Raw genomic sequence first — 18,685 nt, forward strand, 5'->3', positions numbered from 1 at the left:
CAAAAAAACTCCAACAAATGCTAACCTAAACTAAAATGTGCTGGATTAAAAGCAACAATCCAAATCAGCATGAAACCACAAATAAAAATCAACAGTCTGTGCCAAAGAACTTGAGGGGATAAAGAGGTTTATAAGTCTGCTTTACAGAGGGTTTTTTTCCACATTCATAAGGCAGTCCACAGAGACACAAAGGCAAAGTTCTGAAAACAGTCCCCTCTACATAAACCCCAAGATTCTCCATCTCCAATCCTTAAGTCCACAGCAGAGCAGAAAGGGCCCTAAATCTAATCTAGTCCGTTAAAAGTTAAATTTCAGATTTAATCCTGCCTCTACAAGCAGCCAACTAAATCTTCCAGCAGGCAAAGTCCTCTTCTCATAGGAACCTTCTCTTGAAAGACTCCCCTGTTTGGGCCAGCCCCTGAATTTGGAATCTACAACATAGGGATCTACTCAGTAGCCCAGGGATCTCCCTGTTCTCTCCCTGAACAGCTCCATTCCTGGCTTTCCAGGCAAACTGGGGAGCAGCCCAGTAGCCAGGAGGGTATTTCTGAGGAAGGGCAGGGACTGCACTGCAGCCAGAACCCAGCAGTCACACAAAGCCAGAAGCTGGGGGAGATGCAGAGCTGCACCAGGGAGACAGAGGGGTACTCAGACATCTTGGGGCTAAATAACAGGGACCTGGCTGATGACTGGCATTTAGGGTTTTGTTTATGTAAGTAGAAAGTTATATTTTCCATCCTTGACAAAGCCTTGGACTAATGCCTTAACCTCAGGGGCATCGAAAGAAAACAACAACAATGATGACAATGCAAAGCAAAAAGAAGCAAATAAAAAGAATCACATATAAATCAAATCAAGAGCAAAACACAGCCCCAGTGAGCAAATGAATTACTACTGTCATTGACCACGTTATGCACAGTTCCCATGTGTCTTGACATGCAATAAGGGAGATGAAGTACAAAAATAACTATACTGTGACTTTTTTTTTCGTTTGTTTGAATCCAGCCACATCATGATAGCTTCTTAAAATCTCATCTTTCCTTCTCTACCTGTGACCCACACCTCAAACTCCAACACTGGTTACCTTTCAAGCACACACCCTGTCCAAGGAAAGGTGGGAAAAGAGGAGGAGGATCAGCCAGTGTCCAGTCCTAACACACCTCCTGATGCAGCATGGCTAGTATGAAAAACACAGTAAGAGTCCCATTCTGATAAGGGAGAAAACCAAAGTCTATCCACTGTAAGGAATGACCCTCTTCTGTAACACTGGATACCTGATGCTGGACTTTTCAAATCTAAGATATTTTGTTTTAGCAATAAAGATTTTAGTGCTGCTCTCAAGACCATTAGGTTTCTCCCTCCCTGTGGCTAACAGACCACACTTTCAAGACCAGCCCTGACTCTGGGTTTTAAAGTGGAAATGGAGAGAATGGGTGAGTGGTGGTTGGGAAGTTCCGTGGGGACAGAGGGAACCCTGCAGGGAACGGGTTTCACCAGAATGGACTGGAATGCTCCAGGGCTATAAACGAGATGAACTGTATCTGCCCAGAACTGACAAGTATTAACAGGGGGGAAGACCTCCGTTAGCATCTGACAACTTATTTTGTGAATGCTGAGCATCCTGTGCCTCCAGAATATTGAAGGGACTGAAACCTGTGCCATTTCCCCCCTCCAGATCTGAAAACTCTTGGATACCAGGAAAAGGGCATGGGAGACTGGGAAGCACACTCACTTTTCAGAAGAGCACGGGGGGAGCTTTGGGAACATACACTGCCCCAATTCCCCACCTCTGCAGAGCCTGTGCCACGCAGGCACCACTTCCTCACCAGAGCCTGAGCTATCCCGACCCTGCCCCTCCAGCCCTCATCGGGACTGCCCTCCCCACCGCTCCCCCATTCCCGCGGGTCCTCCCTGCATCCCCCCAAGCCCCCTCATCTCGGACCAACCCTGCGGCCCGGAGGGGCCCTCCCGCATCCCCCTGCCTTCCCCCCGGGCGGGCAGCGGGTGTGTGCCGCGTGTGTCCCCCCCTGGCTCCCCGCCGTTGATTGATGGATGCCGGCGCGGGGGCGGCGGCGGCCGCTGCCCGGGGGAGGAGGCGCCAGGGCGGCCGGCGCGACGCGGCTGCTCCCCCTCCGCCTCGCAGGAAACCGGCGGTCGGTGGCGGAGCTGGCCCCGGCGCCGGCCGCTGTCTGCAGCTGCAGCAAACGAGCTGCGACGGGGTGGCGGGGGGCAGGGGGATGGCGGGGGGCAGGGAGACGGCGGGGGGCAGGGGGTTGGCAGGGGATGGCAGGGGGCAGAGGGTTGGTGGCAGGGGATGGAAGGGGGCAGCGGGATGGCGAGGGGCAGGAGTCTGGGGGGGGGCAGGAGACGACGGGGGGTAGGGGATGGCGGGGGCAGGGGTATGGCGGGGGGCAAGGGGTTGGCGGGGGATAACGGGGGGGCAGGGGATGGCGGGGGGCAGGAGCTCGGCGAGGTCCGGGCGCCGCTTCCCCCGGCCATGTCGGCAGCGCTGCCGGGGGTGCGGGTGGGGGTGCGGCGCGGCGCCAGCCCCCGGGGCTGCTCCCCGGCTCTTTCGGTGCTCGCCATGGGGGGGCTGGGGAGCGGAAGTGGGGGGTCTCCCGCCCGCCGGGCTGGGATTTATTGAGTCAGGCACGAAGGGGGTCGAGGGAGGCGAGGCTCTGGTTCCTCGGACGTGCTTTCCAAACCGGGTCTGGGGCACGGCGCAATTTCCTTTCCAGATCAACGCCCCCGGCCCCAAAAGAGACTAGCTGGTCACCGCTGCTGGTGATCAAAGCCCTGATCTGAGCAGTCTGATTGGAGAAGGGTGGCAGGGCTGGAGAAATTGGATGTAACCTTTCTGCTGGCAGTCAGGAGCTGGGGGAAGATGCAAATGCCTCCCAGCAGCTGCCTTGCCCCGTTGTCCTCACCTATTCCGGATTTATTTCGGGTCAGCAGAACCAGACGCTGACAGAACCCATTCCCCATCTCCCTGCCCTCCACAGGGTAACACGAGGACCCAGGCACCGCAAGGCTTTACTTACCCACACTATAAAATCTAAAGCACTTCTACATTTGAGGACCAACAGCTCTTTGATCTCAGTGGTGCTTAAATCAGTGGTCACTCAATGGGGAAAAATAAACTCTGCACGATTTTTTTTTTTTTTTTTTTTTTTTGTAACTGTTTCCAATGAGCAGTGCAGGTAGCTATGACAAGGCACTACCAAAAAATTCCAGGTTCAAACTGTGAACTTGTCATTTGGCCAGGTGTATCTTGTGATTACAGCACAGAATACGCAGTAAGCACCGAGGATCTGAGTGCTGATAAAAGCTCTCATTGGGGTTTCTCCTTGCTGTACAAATTCTGACACCAGAACCCCCTCTCACTAATTTATACAGCTGGGAAAGTGGTAGGATGCAAGCCCAGGAGGATTTATTTCTCCTTTCCCAAACCTATACCAACTTCTCTTTTCCTCTATCTGAACTTTCATATTCAGTCCTATTTTAAAAGACTTGTTTCCAGCAGAGCTGCCTTCCATCTGTCAGTGCACAGCACAGTATCCCTGTCCAACTATTAAAAAAGCACAATGTGTCATTTTGGCTACCACCTAATGCAACTTGGTACCCAGAAAGGGACCAGCACACAGAGTCATCTGGCCAGACACTCCTCACCACCACCAGCAACTGTGGGATGTATGACTGCTCTGCAGACCACCACTGCTTGGTGGCCTCTAATCCACATAACTGGTAACTACAGCACATGGAAAAGTCAAAACTGGAGAATCATACCACATCAGTTTGCCCTGTAAACTCAGAGGCACGACATGAGTCCATGGGAAAAGCCAGGTTTGAGGCTGTCTGGTTTGCTGGGTTTAAAATACCACAGAAACTCTGCAACAGAACAAGAACTCTGAGCTCAATGGACAGTTACAGCTTTGGGATGGACTCCCTTGCTATACAAAACAGATGCAGGAAATTCAAATCACAGAGGTGGTAGCTTCACACAATTTATGTAACTTGATAACTGCTCCCAGCCCCTTCCCAGGTGAAGGTGTATATTTGTACACATCCATGCTTAGGCAGAAATCATTCAAATTCACAATCCTGTCTGTGGTGCAGAACCATAAAGGTACTACATGTGAAAACAGATTGTCCATTGGATCTTGAACAAATAATCAAAGAAAAAATGGTTGATTTCAGAGGGTAAAAGTAGGTACATTTCCAGCAGCATGAGTGCTACCAGCAGTTGGAAGTCACAGAGGATTTCTGTCAAACCAAGAGGTGCTTTACTCCCACAACCCAATAGCTATGCTCTCCAGTTTCAATGTTACTGTATCTTATGGTTATTGCTACAGATGAACTGTTTTTAATGCCCTAGTCTACTGTGACTTCATCAGCTTTTTATTTATAGCATCATCTTTTTCAAGAAAATGCTGATGTCATATAGATATTCTGAAAGCGTCAAGGCAGACAGCAGAAAACACAAGGGACTCAAAAGTTGAGAAGAAAAGACCTGTAATAGCAAGAATTGTGATCTGTAACATGAATGCTGTAAGAGGTATAAGAATTTAAGATGAGCTTGATCCTTCCTTATGTAAAAAAAAAAAAAAAAGCCACTAATAGTTTGTAAACTGTTGCCTAACACATGGATGCAAGTATAATTCCCTTTTTTCTTTATTTAGCCATTTTACAACTCTGCACCACACACAAAAATGAAGGGGTGAGGAGAAGGAAGAGCGTGCTGAATGCTTTCCTGCATACAGACAGCTCTCCCTGAAAACCACACAACCATATTGTGTGTTGCATCCTTTAGGTCAAACCCTGTTCTTCCCATCTGCTCTGTTTGCAAATGCCTCTTCTAACCTTGAACTAGACTGCACAGGTACCCTGGCAGTGCTCTGGCCAAGACTCAATGACCCACAGTTCCCAGCCCTCAGAGATCAGGGTTTCATGATCACAGAAGCAAAAGGTTTGGATTTTTTTCGTTGGTTTTGCTGGTTTCTTGGTTTGTTTGGTTTTTGGTTGGTTTTGTTTTTTTGGTTTTTGGTGTGGGTTGCTTTTTTTTTTTTTTTTTATGGAAAGGGGAGAAGTCTTAACTAAAGCACATAGTTTAACAATAATCTTACCACTGGAGACGAAATTCGACACCCAGGGCAATCACAGATTGGAGGATGTACCTGTAAAATTCCTTTGGACATAAGAGTCTTCAAACTTTTCCCTGGATGCAAAGAAGAAGAGAAAGAAGAAGAAGAAAAGGGCTCAGCACCTTTGTAAAAGGAAAGTATTTAGGGAAGGGGGGCGGAAGCACGCGTCTCCTTCCATATAAACACCCCTCCCCTTGCCTGCCTATCAGCACCCACACCCACCCCGCCTGTCCCTCCAGGACTTTCTCCCCTGCAGATCCCACCGACCGGAGCACCGGCGCAGCCCTCCTTACCTAACCTCGGTACCAAAGCTCCTGCAGCCTGGAGAGAGCCGGGGCCTCAGCCGCCAACCCGCGCATCCTGCGCTAAGCTCCGCGCAGCCCCTGCCACCCGCGGGGAAGCCCCCTCGGCGCCTGCCCCCCCTGCTCCTCCGTCCAGTTCACCTCAGTCCTCCTGACTCACCCCAGAAGAATTGAGATTTCCCGAAGGCAGCCAGGAGCCCCGCGTTAAAAGAAACAGAAGAGATGAGCGGAGTAACGACAATTAGCGCGGCCCCCGAAGTTATTCCCCTTTTCTCTGGCGATCAATAACCAAGGCGAGGTGTCAGTCACCTCCTAATAGCTCCTCAGCCTCCCGGACTGACACCTCCAGCTCTCAGCTAATTACGTGTTGCAGCGGTTCTCCTCTCCCGTTTGTATCACCCCCCCTTCCCCTCCCTCCGTTCCCCCCCCCCCGGTTCCGGCTCCTCGGGTCCCGCCGGGTCCCGCTTCTCCACCTGCCGCCTGCCCCAGCAACCCCGGTGCCGGGACTGCGGCGCTGGCTCGGGCTGTACCGCAGGCAGGAGGGGAGGGGAGGGAGGCAGGGCAGGCTCCCGTCAGCAGCCGCCAGCTCCGCGGAGGTCCCGCACCACCCAGCTGCGAGGGGAACACCCCCCTCCGCCCCGCCCGCTTGCCCCCCCCGCCTTCCCCCATCGCAGCCTGTCCCTGTCCTCACCCGGGGCTGCGCGATGCCGCTCCGAGGGGACCCCCCGGGGAACGGGGAGAGCATCCCCCAGGCGGGGGGCTCACCCCGCGATTTGTCTGGTGTTCAAACCTCCGCTCGCGCGAAATGAAACTTCTCCCTTAGGAAAGAGGGGAACCCTCCCCACCCCCCACCCCAACCACATACTCACACATCCCACCCCAAGCAACTGCTCCCAAATAGCTGGGAAAACTTCGCTGCTCCGGAGAGCGCGGTACCGGGGTGCTGGGTGAAAGGATCTGGCATAGAGGGACCGGGGGTGCACGGGGAAGGGGAGAAGGGGGGGGCAATGAGCTCAGGGTGGTCCTGAGCTCTTACCAGTCAGCCAGCCCCCCCCCCCTCGGATCCTGCTCCCGAAAGCTGGAGAGGGGGGCGAGGGGGGGAATGCTGAGGCAGAGCAGAGAAGCGCGGGGACCCCGGCAGAAGCAGCGCCTTTACCTTTGTGCCTGATGCTGCGCTTCCAGTCCTTGGCTGTCTCCCTGCCGCTGACAAACTGGAACTCGTTGGGGGTGAGCCACTCTCCCCGGTACCGGATGGAGGGTCCCTTGCTCCCCTGGCACAACTTATTGATGTAGAGCAGCGCCTTGTTCTCCCCGCACTCCACCTCGATGCAAGGCTCTCCGTTGTCAAAGAAAGGCTGGAAATCCGGGATGGAGGAAAACCTCTCCAGCATCAGGTCCTCGGGGAGGTGGTGGGGGTGGTGAGGGTGGGGGTGGTGGGTCTCGTGGAAGCCCAGGTACGCGCGGTGGGCAAAGATCTGGTCGTAAGCCGGAGGGTGCGGGGTTACCACCGGAATGGCAGCGGCGGCCAGAGGGGCGAGATAGTCAGGTAAGGTTTCCATGGGCTGGTTAAAAGCTGCCAGGGCCATCTCTTCCCTGTCAAGTCGCTCCTTCTTGATAGCAGGCATGGTGCTACTGCGCTCCCCGTGCTCCTTCGTCTCTCCAAAGCTCAGTGGCTCTAATGTCTCCGGTTCAACTTGCCCCCGCTCTGTCTGGAGTTTGGATGAAATGCGCCAGCAGCAGCAGCAGCAGCAGCAACACAAGCACCTTTGGTGCTCGGGTGCCGGAGGTGGCTGGTATCCCCCGGAGCAGCCCGCTAACAAATCTCCTGGGCTGGTTCCCCAGCAGAGCTGTCTGGGATCCCTCTCCCACGGAGAGGCTAATGTACCGTAGACCCGGGAGCTGCTGTGTGGCTCGCAGATCTGCCCCTCCGGACTAATACCTGACATCTCGGAGAGGTCTCTGCTGCCGTAGACATTATTTCGTGTTGTTTTTTTTTTTTTTTTTTTTTTTAAGGGAAAAAAAAAAAAAAAGCTTATTGATTCCCCTAGATCGACCCACCTTCTCTCCAGGCTGGAGGGTTCCCCACCGCCCACTCAGCCCCCTTTCACCCTCCCCCCCCCTTCTCCTTCCTTTAAACTGACACCTGGTTTATTTATTTATATGCAATAATTAAAATTAAACGCTGCGCCCCCGCCGCCGCTCCGCCACCCCTCCCCTCCCGCCGCCGCCGGCGCCCGCCGGGCGCGGGGGGGCCCCGCAGCTCCCCCGGCTCTGCCCGCGGGGCTCCAGACAGCCGGGCGGAGAAGTTTCCCGGGGGCCGCCCACCTTCACCTGCAAAGTGCAGCCTCGCCCCGCTCCCCACCACCGGAGGCTTTATGATCACTTCGAGTTGGGATTTAATTTCCACTCCTGCACAAAAAAAATATTGAAAAACAAAACTAAAAAAAAAAAAAACAAAAACCATCAAAACAACAAACGCCACGGTGTTACGTTACCCATCTCTATGTATAGATACACGCGCACAGACATATAGGATTTATATAGCCCCGGCAGCTCGTGCCACGCGCGGCACGCGCTGCCCAACCCCCCTGCCCATCACCCCCTCACCCCCAACCCTTCGTTATGTTGGGGGCTACTGGGGCCAGGCTCCCCCCTGAGCCCGGGCGGGACAGACAGATATTGATCCGTGCTCAGAAGTCAGAGCAGAGTTGAGGCACTCTGACCAAACACGATTTCCCTCCGCCGCTTCTCTAACTTGGCCCATTTAAACAGCCAGAGGCGCCGGCGGCGGGCAGGGGGGTGAGCGACGGACGGCGGGGCCAGCGCCGAGCCCGCAGCCGCCAGCCCGGGGCTCCGGAGGGCTCCAGCGGGGGACACAGCATCCTGCCGGGGGGTGACACGTCCCTCTGGCTGCCTGGGGCCATGCGGAAGAGCTGCCGCTTGGCAGAGCCCCGCTGTACCTTGGGAAGGCAGGCTAGAGCCTCCCCTCCTCCCAGGATGAAGCAAGAGTTGGTATAAATTTTGGGGTTTTTTGTGTTTTGGTTTTTTTTTTGTGTGGCAGACATGGCACAAAGTCCATGTGAATCTGTCCCGAGAGGACAACAGGGCCCAAAACTGTTGTTGCAGGGGTTTGTCACATCGACAAGCTGGAGTTCCTTACCTTTGAATGCCGAGTGAGATTAACTGTGCAGGAAAAATCTTACCTAGAAGGGAAATAAAAATGAATTATGTCTATACAGTAGAAGAAATACACCCCATAAGTCTTACGAGGTGGCAGAACAGTGAGAGCTCTGTATGAGTTCTGTCTTGGAGGTCCCAAAACAACAACAAAAAGTTCTCAGCTTTGTCCCAGGGGAAGTGGTGAACTGGCCCTCAGTGAGAAATGGGTTTGCTGTCGTGACAATCTGCCGTGACAGTTACCAGGGCAGTTTCTGAGCAATAACAACCCCTCCAGCTTCAGCACCATCTCCCCGATCTCAGAGCATCCACAGACAAGGAGAAAGACCACCACCACCAGCAGCTCCCAGTACCTTTTTGAAGAAACTGCTTTTAGCTTCATTTCACTGGTGGAGAAACTGAAGTGTAAAGAGGCAGAGATGGAAAACATGAGCACTGTCATCACACTGCAGGTACACAGCTTCTTAGTCCCACTGTGGGGTGGGCTAATACAGGTGGTAAAGTCACATCAGTGCACCAGATGATTTGTCTGAGATCTCAGAGGGTTCTCTGCTTATCCCAGCTGAGAGGAACTCTTCTCTATAGAAAGTCCACTAATGGACTGCTTGTGGGACCAGCTATGGCTTCATACCAGTAAACACAGAGGAAACTGCTTCTCTGGGGTCCAGCAGATCTGGGAATGGAATCTAAGCCCCAAGCCTCTGTTTTCTCTTGATGCTACTTGACCATGATCCTTGTTTCTTGCCTATTTATTCTCCAGCAATGCAGGCGCTGGGAACTCTCCTTGCTCTAATGAAGGAGGCAGCTACACATACCCATCAAACCCTCTCATTTAGGCTTTCAGGCTTAGGCTCTTATTCTTAATGCTTCTGATTGCTCAAGATGACAGGGGAAAAATCACTTTCTATTATCACCTAATGAACCAAGGAAAATGCTTGGGAGAGGCTCCAGGAGACATAGACTTTCTCTGAGAAAGTGGATAAGAGGATTCTGGATGGTGGTCAGGTGAGAAGGCCATACACTGCCTGCTCTTACCCTCCCAGAAAACCTTCATGCCTGGCATACCTAGACCTGCACTGAGCTATCTGCTAAGGCTTGAGAACTACTCAGGCTTCCCAACAACTCCTCAGACTCCCTCTGACTCCATCTTCTTTGTAACCTGGCTTCATGGGACCAATTGCCCTTTCCACCCAGCAGTGGGTATTTTTTCTAAAAGCCAACACTTTTTTGCAGCCATGAGTTCTCCCAAGACAAGTCTCCATGCTTCCTCCAGGAGGGTCACAGGAGAGCAAACAAGGATGGCCTTCATCCTCCTGGAACAAATCCTGTGGTACTTCCAGATTCCTCAGGTCTCTGTGGTGCACACTCAACTCTCCTAACAGCACCTTGCATTACCACCCAGTCTGTCCCTAACAAACAGCAGTCACAAAAGCTTTTCTAGCACAGAGCTTTTTTTATATGTCTTTTATTTTAAAGGAATGGTTCTCCATGGGGCATTCCCACTGCAAGTCAGCTCAGTTGCTTTTTACCTCTAAAGAAACTGGGCTCAAATCTGGACCTAGTCATAACTAAGGTGAATATGCTGAGTCCTCACTCTAGAGGGGCAGCATCCACTTGGCTGTGTTTCATGCCTGGGAAAAACAGGTACTTGATGCCACTCAAGATACATGTGCACTGGCCAAGCTGGTGGAGGGTCCAGCACTAGAAGATTAAGGCCTCATGATGGTGGGCCAGCATGAGGTGCATGACTTGGACCAAGCAGGGTTTCCCCTCCACACATAAAATGTTCTGGTAGAACACAGTGAAGTTTGAGGGGATTCAAGAGGCACGGATTCAAGATGATCCTGTCAGTCTCTTCCAAGCACTAAAAGTTCCTAACAAGCTCCTCTACACTGCAGTAAAGAACAAGAGCTCAGTCTGGGTGTCTGAGTTTGACAGCAGAGTCTGAAGTTGTTCAGCTCCAGTCTCTTAACAGCAGAGCTTTTCAGGATTAGTGCAAACAGAATCAGCATTGGAGAGCAGATCCAAGAGATCTACTCCATTCTGTGGTTACAGAGAGCCAAGTACATTTGCAAATCCATGCTGAGGAACTGGAGCACATTTTAAATTCTGGGGGCACAGATCACTGTTTTTCCATGGCACCTACCAAAGTGAAAACATGACTCTTCATTTGCTCACAGAGGCACTACCACAGTAAACATTGTAAATAGTGATCATTTTCCAATATTTAGTTCACCACCCCTGGAACACATCATGTTGCATTGAAACAAAACCTGGATCTTTTATCTCTCTCGGGTCAAAGGTGTCACAGCTGCAAAGAGCTAACTATGCTGTAAAACATTCTCAAGGAGAGATGGTGCTTCAAGCACAGGTTTGAAAGTGACAAGATATAGATTTTCCTCCTTATTCTATAGCCAGTTCCATGGGCAATACCTTTTCCTGGATATGCCTCCATTATTCTACCCATAAAGGGAGGGGAAACTTCCTAAATGCAATTTACATGTGTCACGGTAAACGTCGGAGTTTCTACTTGAGATCAAAGCTCCTTTGTGCTGAGTGCATCATTGCAGATGCAGGCCCTGCCCCTCCTACAGGAAAGACAGGTTGAGGCTGGGAGGAGAAAGACACCCATGTATACATAAAATGACCAACCTGAGTTCAGGAACTAATCCAGAGCTTGTGTCTTTGCAGGATTCCAGCACAGATACCATGTCGCTGGCACCTCTATGGCTCTGCCTAAGCTAAGCTAAATGAACAGATAGAATGTTCTGTTGGTACAGCTGCATCTACAGCACCTGTCCTGATGACCTTGTCATAGGAGATCTGCAGGGGACTTCCCACAGTCCAAAACTAAAAATACCAGTGAGCTTCTGTCCTGTACAGCAGAAGAGCTTAGGTAATAAAAACACTCTTTCAAACTCTGGTGTAGTATCCATTGGTTTGTGTCATTTTCTCCAAAGCAGCTGGCATGCTGAGGCTTTTAAGGCTGCAAGTTAACACTTCCTCTCCCTACCTCTCTATCTTTCCAAAACATTTTCCTGACACTTTCACACCAGTGATGGAAAACAACAACTCTGACCCTACCAAAAAACAAGGAAGGAGAACAAAAAGCCACTCCAGCCTCTCCTGAACCAGGCAAATTCCTGTCTTCCCCAGTTTCTTTCCCAGACTCAGAGCACACCAAAGCTAACAGCCAGGAATCACTGCTTTGGTCTTCTATTCCTTGCCAAGCGTAGCCCAGCCCTATGCTCACTGCATGTGAGCAGCCAGCCATGCTGCCAGAGTCATGCTCAGCAGGATCAGGAGTGGAGGCAATAGTAGCTCCAGGCCAGATTGCTTCATTATGAGAGATATTTTGACAGCCCAGCAGCAGGGAGGGCACAGGTGAGCATTCAGGGGTGGAAGGTTGGGAAGGAGCACACTGGAAAGGGCTTTGCCTTTGAAAAAACACTCTCAGGAGCTGCTGGGCTGTATCCTTTTTAATCCCACTGATACAGAACACTGCCTTGTACACCAGTTTTTTGGACTGAAAAAGGAACACCATGGAACTCAGAGTTTATTTCTGTCTTTCTTGAAAGTAGTGTCATGGTAGCATGAGCTCACACAACAAACCAGAGTTGTAAATTGTACGTGTCCATGTCTAATCCAGGCATTCTGTCTGCTGCCAAGAGAACAGCCTGGGAGACTCAAGGGTGGTTTCAAGAAACTCTCTTCTCATCAAATTATTTTCACAAATCACCTACTCTACAAGTGCTCTGTATAGCTGTGTGACCAGTCTAAGGAAAACAGTACTAAAAAAAAACTAGAGGAATTAAAAGCCTGTTGAGGAGAAGCAAACAAATTTTTATCTGGGAAGCAAGGACTCTAATTCTAAACTAGCTGCTCATTTCATCTAAATAATTAATAACTTCCCATGCAGGGTACACATCTTCTGTTCTCTCTCTGCCTTGCTATAGTGGCTATGCTGTGCTATAAACAGTCACCTGTAGCTCACAGACCTTTGGATGATGCTACACACAAGGCATGGCAAGAACCTCCCCACAGCTGGAGGCTGCCTGTGCTCTCCCTTGGGATCTGCTGTCAGAGGACCTGGCACTGGAAAACTTAACCAAATGATAGAGAAGGACTGACTCATCTCTCCTCCTTAAGTTGAAGTGCAGGTATGTTGTGGTAACTTGTTTCAGAATCAGCCCTGAGATCTCCACAAAGCTTAAATTAAAAAGGCACAACCCTATTTCCATTAAAAGCAATGGCAAGTTCTTTTCTGACTTCACACTTCAGTGTTCTGATTCCCCATAATTTAGCAAGAGATTGCCCTTCTCTACAAAGGTTTTGGAAAACAGAAAGTTTAGCTGTACTCAGCTGATCCCACCAGGATGTAAAAAACCCTGATGTAATAAGGCCTTAATTATCAAAGCTGCTGTTACAGTAACCATTCTCTCTCACTCATTAGTTTTAAAGCAGGAGCTGCCCCTTTGCAGTTCCAGCTGTTGGACAGCTTCCCCATGCTTCCCTCTGAATTAACTACATTTCTTTGTGCACGCTGCAATTAAAAATACATCTTTCTCCCTTGTCTCTTCCTCTCTTCTGAGAGGTTAACTGTTGTGAAAGACTTGAGATATCCAGTCCTAATGCAGAAGAATGGCTCCACCTGAGTCTTTTTTTTTTGTCTTTTTTTTGTTCTAAAACCTTTATTTTTGTTGCTCTGCTCCACTGCTAAGAAAAACTCACTAAATCAAAATATGGTGAAATGATGGTTATGTTGTATCAATCTAAAGCTTGGCTGTTTCCTAATACTTGGAGCTCACTGTTTGCTGCTCCACTTCCCTAACTTCCTGCCTGCAATCAGAGTAACAGAAAGACACTGACAAACTGACTCTCCAGGAATCGGGGTATGGATGGAATCTATTGATGGGTTAAACCAATAAAAAATTAGTGACCATTGAAAAGAAGATAACATCAGGTGTGCCACCCCAACATCAAACAGTGCCATAAAAGAATAAGCCCTGGGTCTCTCCCTTAATTCACAGCTGTGTACAAAAATGTGGGCAAAAAGAGCACTTTTTTAGGTTAGGCAGATGAACTTTCTTAGTTAAGCCTTTGGCAGCAATGTGTCAGAGGAGTCTATTGTAATCAAGGTGTGACTGCTTTTAATACACACTAGAAATATCATATTAAGGATTGGGTAGAACCTGCCTTGATCAATTCAGGAAGTGCTGAAGTACTCACTGCCTGAGCTGGCTTGCAGCTTTTGAACCCATTAATTAGAGTTAACATATTCTCAAGACTTTAAAGCATTAGGCACCTCTGCAGAGATGTTCTGTATTGTTCTAATTCTCCCTTCTAGATACTGATGGTAAGGTAGTCAATGTCCTAGTGATGATGGGGTTGGCATACATCTCCTCTCCACTAGTATACTGCACCCCACTAGAGAGCTGTGAGATTCCACTGGGAATGTTTCTAAACAATGAGAACTATTGCTACAGCAGTGTGAAAGTTTGTGTATAGACAGGTGCCAGTCAGGGCTGCATCTACAGTGCAGTTTCAGATACAACTGCAGCAATTGTCCTTTTGCCACAGGTAAATGTTATTAACATTGCTACTCTGAAAGGACATCACAGAGAAGCTTCATCACCATGGACATCTGTACCTGTAGGGAATTCACAGTGAAGTTTGTGCTGCTGTCCTTTCTCTGCAATTGCTTCATGGACTGTCTAGGCCAATGCCAGTACAGGAAGGCAGTTGTAACTTCAGAGTTACTCTGATCAGAACTTACATGTTCTCTTCTACATGTGTGTTGTATTTGAACAAAAAATACCCAAAGACAAGTACAAACAGTCACTGGCATAAGCAGGGTCTCCAGTGAACTCATGAAGACAAATGTACATAAACAGCTTTGTACTCACTCCTCACGCGTGCCTCCATCACTCTGAATAAACACTGGGTCAGGACCACATGAAGGCTTCTCTTGATTGGGTTTGGTTTTCTTTTCCATCCTGAATTCCTAGAAAAAGAGACTCATTTAAGTAAACTTTTTTGTCATGACTACAGTGCAACAGAGTGCTTTAATTAAACAAAACCCTAGATAAATATTAGAAAAGAATAACAAAAACAAAACAAAGGGTATTAAAAAAGAATAAATCTGTAAAGAGGCATTTACACATTTGAACCTTCTCATGGTGTTTTCAATTCCTTGGAAAAAGAGCAATTTTCTGCTCTTTCCCCTGCGTTGATTCATAGCAAATTCAAGATACTTGTGGACAAGAGAAGCTGCCTGCTGCAACCAGTTAGCACAAAGTTTTGTTTGGTTGTCAGACTTCCAAAACCTGAACTTTTCACATGTGGAGTCAGGCATCCCATTGCTGCCTATTTTGCTTCACTGTGTGACTGCAGCAATTCATATGGTGACTCCAAACTTGGGTTCTTCACTCAAAACAGAAAGAAAACATCTCTGTAAAGCAGAATGGGAAGCACAGCACTTCAAGTGTTCACATCCCACTCCTGGGATATATTTGGTAATATATATGAGTTCAAGAAGCATTTGGATGAGACTCTCAGGCACATGGTGTGATTCTTGGGGTGCCCTACACAAGGACAGGAGATGGACTCAATGATCCTGATGGGTCCCTTCCAGCTTGGTAGATTCTATGATTTCTGTATTTCTGTTTTTCTGAAGTTCAATAACTCAATCACTGAGCGAAACCAATTGTGAGCCATAAAATACCCCAAGTGGCAAATGCAGAAATGTCAGAGCAAGCAGTTTACAAGTAATGTGGATGCCTAATGCCTAAAATTGTTCATCTAAGCTCTTTGGCAAATACTTACAAATAATTATTTTGTTCACAGTGGAAGAAAAGGATTTTGTCTGTCACACGTTTTCTTTGCCTTAGCCAAAATAATCTGCATCCAGGCATGGCACAAACCATTTTCACCCACTCTTCACTCTCCAAAGGCACACGTGCAAATAGATACATTGCCAGCACACCCTTGAAGAACTACTCTGTACACTCACAAAATTTGAAGTTTTGCTCTGGGTGGAAAAATAAAATGTGCTTTGAACACTTGTCACCCATGGGTAGACACAAACAGCCAAGTGTGTGCACACAGCACGTGCACTTGTAACAGATTCTGGGTAAACAAGAACTCGTTTTCCTCTGCTTTGTGCCCTGAGAAAGGCAGGAAGAACTCAAATACCAAACCTGAGGTTCTGTGCAGATCAATTGCTGAGAGACAGGCTGCTGAAATATTAGTTTGGCTTTGTGGGAGCAATCATCGGAATTTCATCGGAAAATCATCGGAAGTTGAGGCCAATTACTGAGGATAAGTAGCAGAGGCAAGAGATCTTTTAAGTTCCTGTCTCCCCTTTTAAGTACTTCAAGCATGCAGACATTTCTCACATGCTCTGCACCCAGCAGCAATGCTGGCATTAGCCATAAACCACTGCATATAGGTTAAGGCTGCACTCACCCCAAAATAAAAAAGCCTAATCTGCTGTAAATATCCAGAAGCCACTCAAGTCCATTACCACCCAACTTCCCTTCAGCTGTTAAGGAGCCTGGCTCTGTGGTAGGGTCTCTAATCACAATTAAGGCAAAACACTGATTAGGATGCACATGGGAACATAAGAGGAAGCAAATACACAATTGTCTTGACAAAGTAACTGAATGCATTTATAGGGACAGTATTGCTTTTAATTAGCCTTGATTTCCAAAGCATTATTATTTGCTTAAAAATAATAAATCTTATTTTAAAATTATGGATTCATAAAATCATTGAGTGCAGGATTCTCCTCCTCTCTCCTACTGGTACCTGCGAGAGCAGACCTAGCATAAGTCACCAGGGAATATTCTTCAGTAACCCTGATGCCCTCTTTTGTGACATTCCCCAGGACTGCTATAAGAGCCAGGGTTTATCTTCACTAAGAAGTTTACCACTAAAATTACAGAGCCATTTCACACTGCATAACTCCCACTTGGGAGGCTTTAGTGAGAGAGGTACTTTTCTGATCTTATTTGTATTACTCAGCTGGGGAAAGGCATTATACTTGGAATAATAATAGTGATCACACTGTTATAGCTACAGTACTTTAACTACACTGGTACTTTTGTAACTTTTTTTCAAGCAGAAGACCTTCTTTCTCCATCCTGTCAGTATTGTGCCACAGGAGAAATTCTTCTGGAAATTCCTCCTTCTCAAAGGAAACCCTCAGTGCAATAACAATTTGTAGTCAGAGCTTCTGTAAGACCAGGTGGGAGTGGATTTATCTCCTCATGGAACAGAGAGGAAGTGTGATTCTTCCTCTACAGCTGATTTCTGCTAATACCTTAATCTCTAGCCCATGAATGAGCAACTTAGTGCAAAAATCACATCTTTACACTTCAAGTTGTTTTGCTTAAATTGGATGTACCGCTCATGAAAAGATCTAGTTGCCAGAATCAGGCTTTCAGCATTCGTATTTGCAATGACAAATTCAGAATTCCCTTTCCACTGATGTTCTTGGAGCTCACTTCAGACTTGCTGCTGCAGTAGCTACCACTAAATGCTGTGAATCCATTTATTGGAATACCGAACTGCAGCAATGAGACACAAACTTATTCCAATTCAAACATCATCTAAAAAGGAGGAAGTAAACATTCAGCTCTGTTGGCCACGAAACTTGAGTGAAAAAGGGTGGAACCTTAAGGATGTATATGGTAAAGAAGATAATAAAGAAACCCTAGCAATGGCTTAACAGGAGCTGGGTCTCAAGCACTCCTTTGGCAAAGCACTGAAAACACCTCTGGGACTGTCCAAGGCCCTTGCTTCAAGATACATCTTTCCATCAGCTCCCTAAAAGGCTCAGCAGCAACATCTGGAAGCCCCATCCAATTATAAGATGAAATGCAGGAGGATCAAAGAGAGAGTTTCCCAGCTCTCATGAGAACAAGCTGTAGCATGGGATAATTAGCAGCTTCTGCCTGCTGCTAACCACCTCACACTCATTAACATCTTTCCCTGTCCTTCCCACCTGCATGTGCAGTCCCCTTCACTTCCAGAGTACCAAGCTCCCTTCCACATGTTGTGTCTCTATTAACTCATCTCCAACACCAGCTGCCCTGATGCATGCTGAAGTTTATAGCAGTCCCTTTTCTCCTCTCCCCATTAAAGAGAGGCAAGGGGCAAGGCCTTTTCACTGCTTGGGAGTGAGGGGGAGATAGGGAAAAAAAAAAAAAAAAAAGGGTTCAGGAGCTCTGGGGATGGTGGTGTGACACCAGGAGAGAAATACAGCTAAACAGTAATGATATTTACTTTGCTTCTTGTATTTCCCCTGTGTCCACAGAGTTCTGATCAGGATGAGAGAGCTGTAATTCACTGCGAGAGAACATTTGCTTGCTACTTCCCACCCCCCCCCTTTTTTTTTTTTTTTTTTTAACTGACTACTACAATACATTCTGCTGCACAGAAGTTTCAAGTCTGAAAGGCACCTTAGCAATAGCAAGGAGTCAGGCTGTCAGGAGCAAGACTAAATTGTGAGTTGCTTGCCCTTGAAAAAGAAATGTGGGTTGAGTGTGTGTCACACATGGGGACCCTGGAGTTGCATCACTGGATGGGGTTTAACTGCCTGCTCTTCTCAGGAAAAACATCAGCAATTGCCCTCTAGCCAAGGGACAGACCAGTGCAGGAGGTACAGAAAGCTCACACTAGGATGACCATCACAAACAGAAACAAGACCATTTTCCCCACATGCTGTGGCAATTCTCCACCAGCCAGTGACACCTCCTTCCCAACAAATCAGACCTTACCCTGATGCTATGGTGTTCTGTCTCATCACTTACAGAAGGTTCATGTCACCATCCCAGAAATAAAATCTACAGAGGGACCCGCCAAGTCACACATTTCCTACTGAAAAAGGGAACAAACTGACGGGGCACACAAGAAACTGTAGCGGGAGGAGCCATTCTTGCTCCTGAAGCTCGATGAGCTGCTGGTCTCTTCCAGGACTCCAGCCACCACACAGCGCTTCCAGGGTAGAAGTGTAGCAGGAAGAGCCTTTCTTGCTCCAGAGGCTCCACGAGCTGCTGACCT

At 48.5% G+C, this 18,685-nt stretch overlaps 1 protein-coding gene across 2 annotated transcripts in view; it reads right to left on the reverse strand.

Annotated features, from left to right (window-relative positions):
- The window catches only part of SAMD11 (sterile alpha motif domain containing 11), a 115,884-nt gene extending 101,279 nt beyond the window's left edge, over positions 1-14,605 (reverse strand). The window contains exons 1-6 of one of the 2 annotated variants that reach the window (XM_030463657.1): positions 14,527-14,597; positions 8,604-8,646; positions 7,775-7,852; positions 6,600-7,402; positions 5,604-5,717; positions 5,124-5,215 (exon numbers count right to left, since the gene is read on the reverse strand). In XM_030463657.1, the coding sequence (XP_030319517.1) occupies positions 5,124-5,215; positions 5,604-5,717; positions 6,600-7,389 (996 nt within the window). In that variant the 5' untranslated portion in view covers positions 7,390-7,402; positions 7,775-7,852; positions 8,604-8,646; positions 14,527-14,597. Of the gene's footprint in view, positions 1-5,123; positions 5,216-5,603; positions 5,718-6,599; positions 7,403-7,774; positions 7,853-8,603; positions 8,647-14,526 lie in introns of both variants that reach the window. The other variant, XM_030463658.1, reaches the window with a different exon arrangement.
- Positions 14,606-18,685: the final 4,080 nt, after the last annotated feature.

The sequence above is a fragment of the Calypte anna genome, chromosome 21 (genome assembly GCF_003957555.1).
Source record: "Calypte anna isolate BGI_N300 chromosome 21, bCalAnn1_v1.p, whole genome shotgun sequence".
NCBI classification, from domain to species: domain Eukaryota; kingdom Metazoa; phylum Chordata; class Aves; order Apodiformes; family Trochilidae; genus Calypte; species Calypte anna.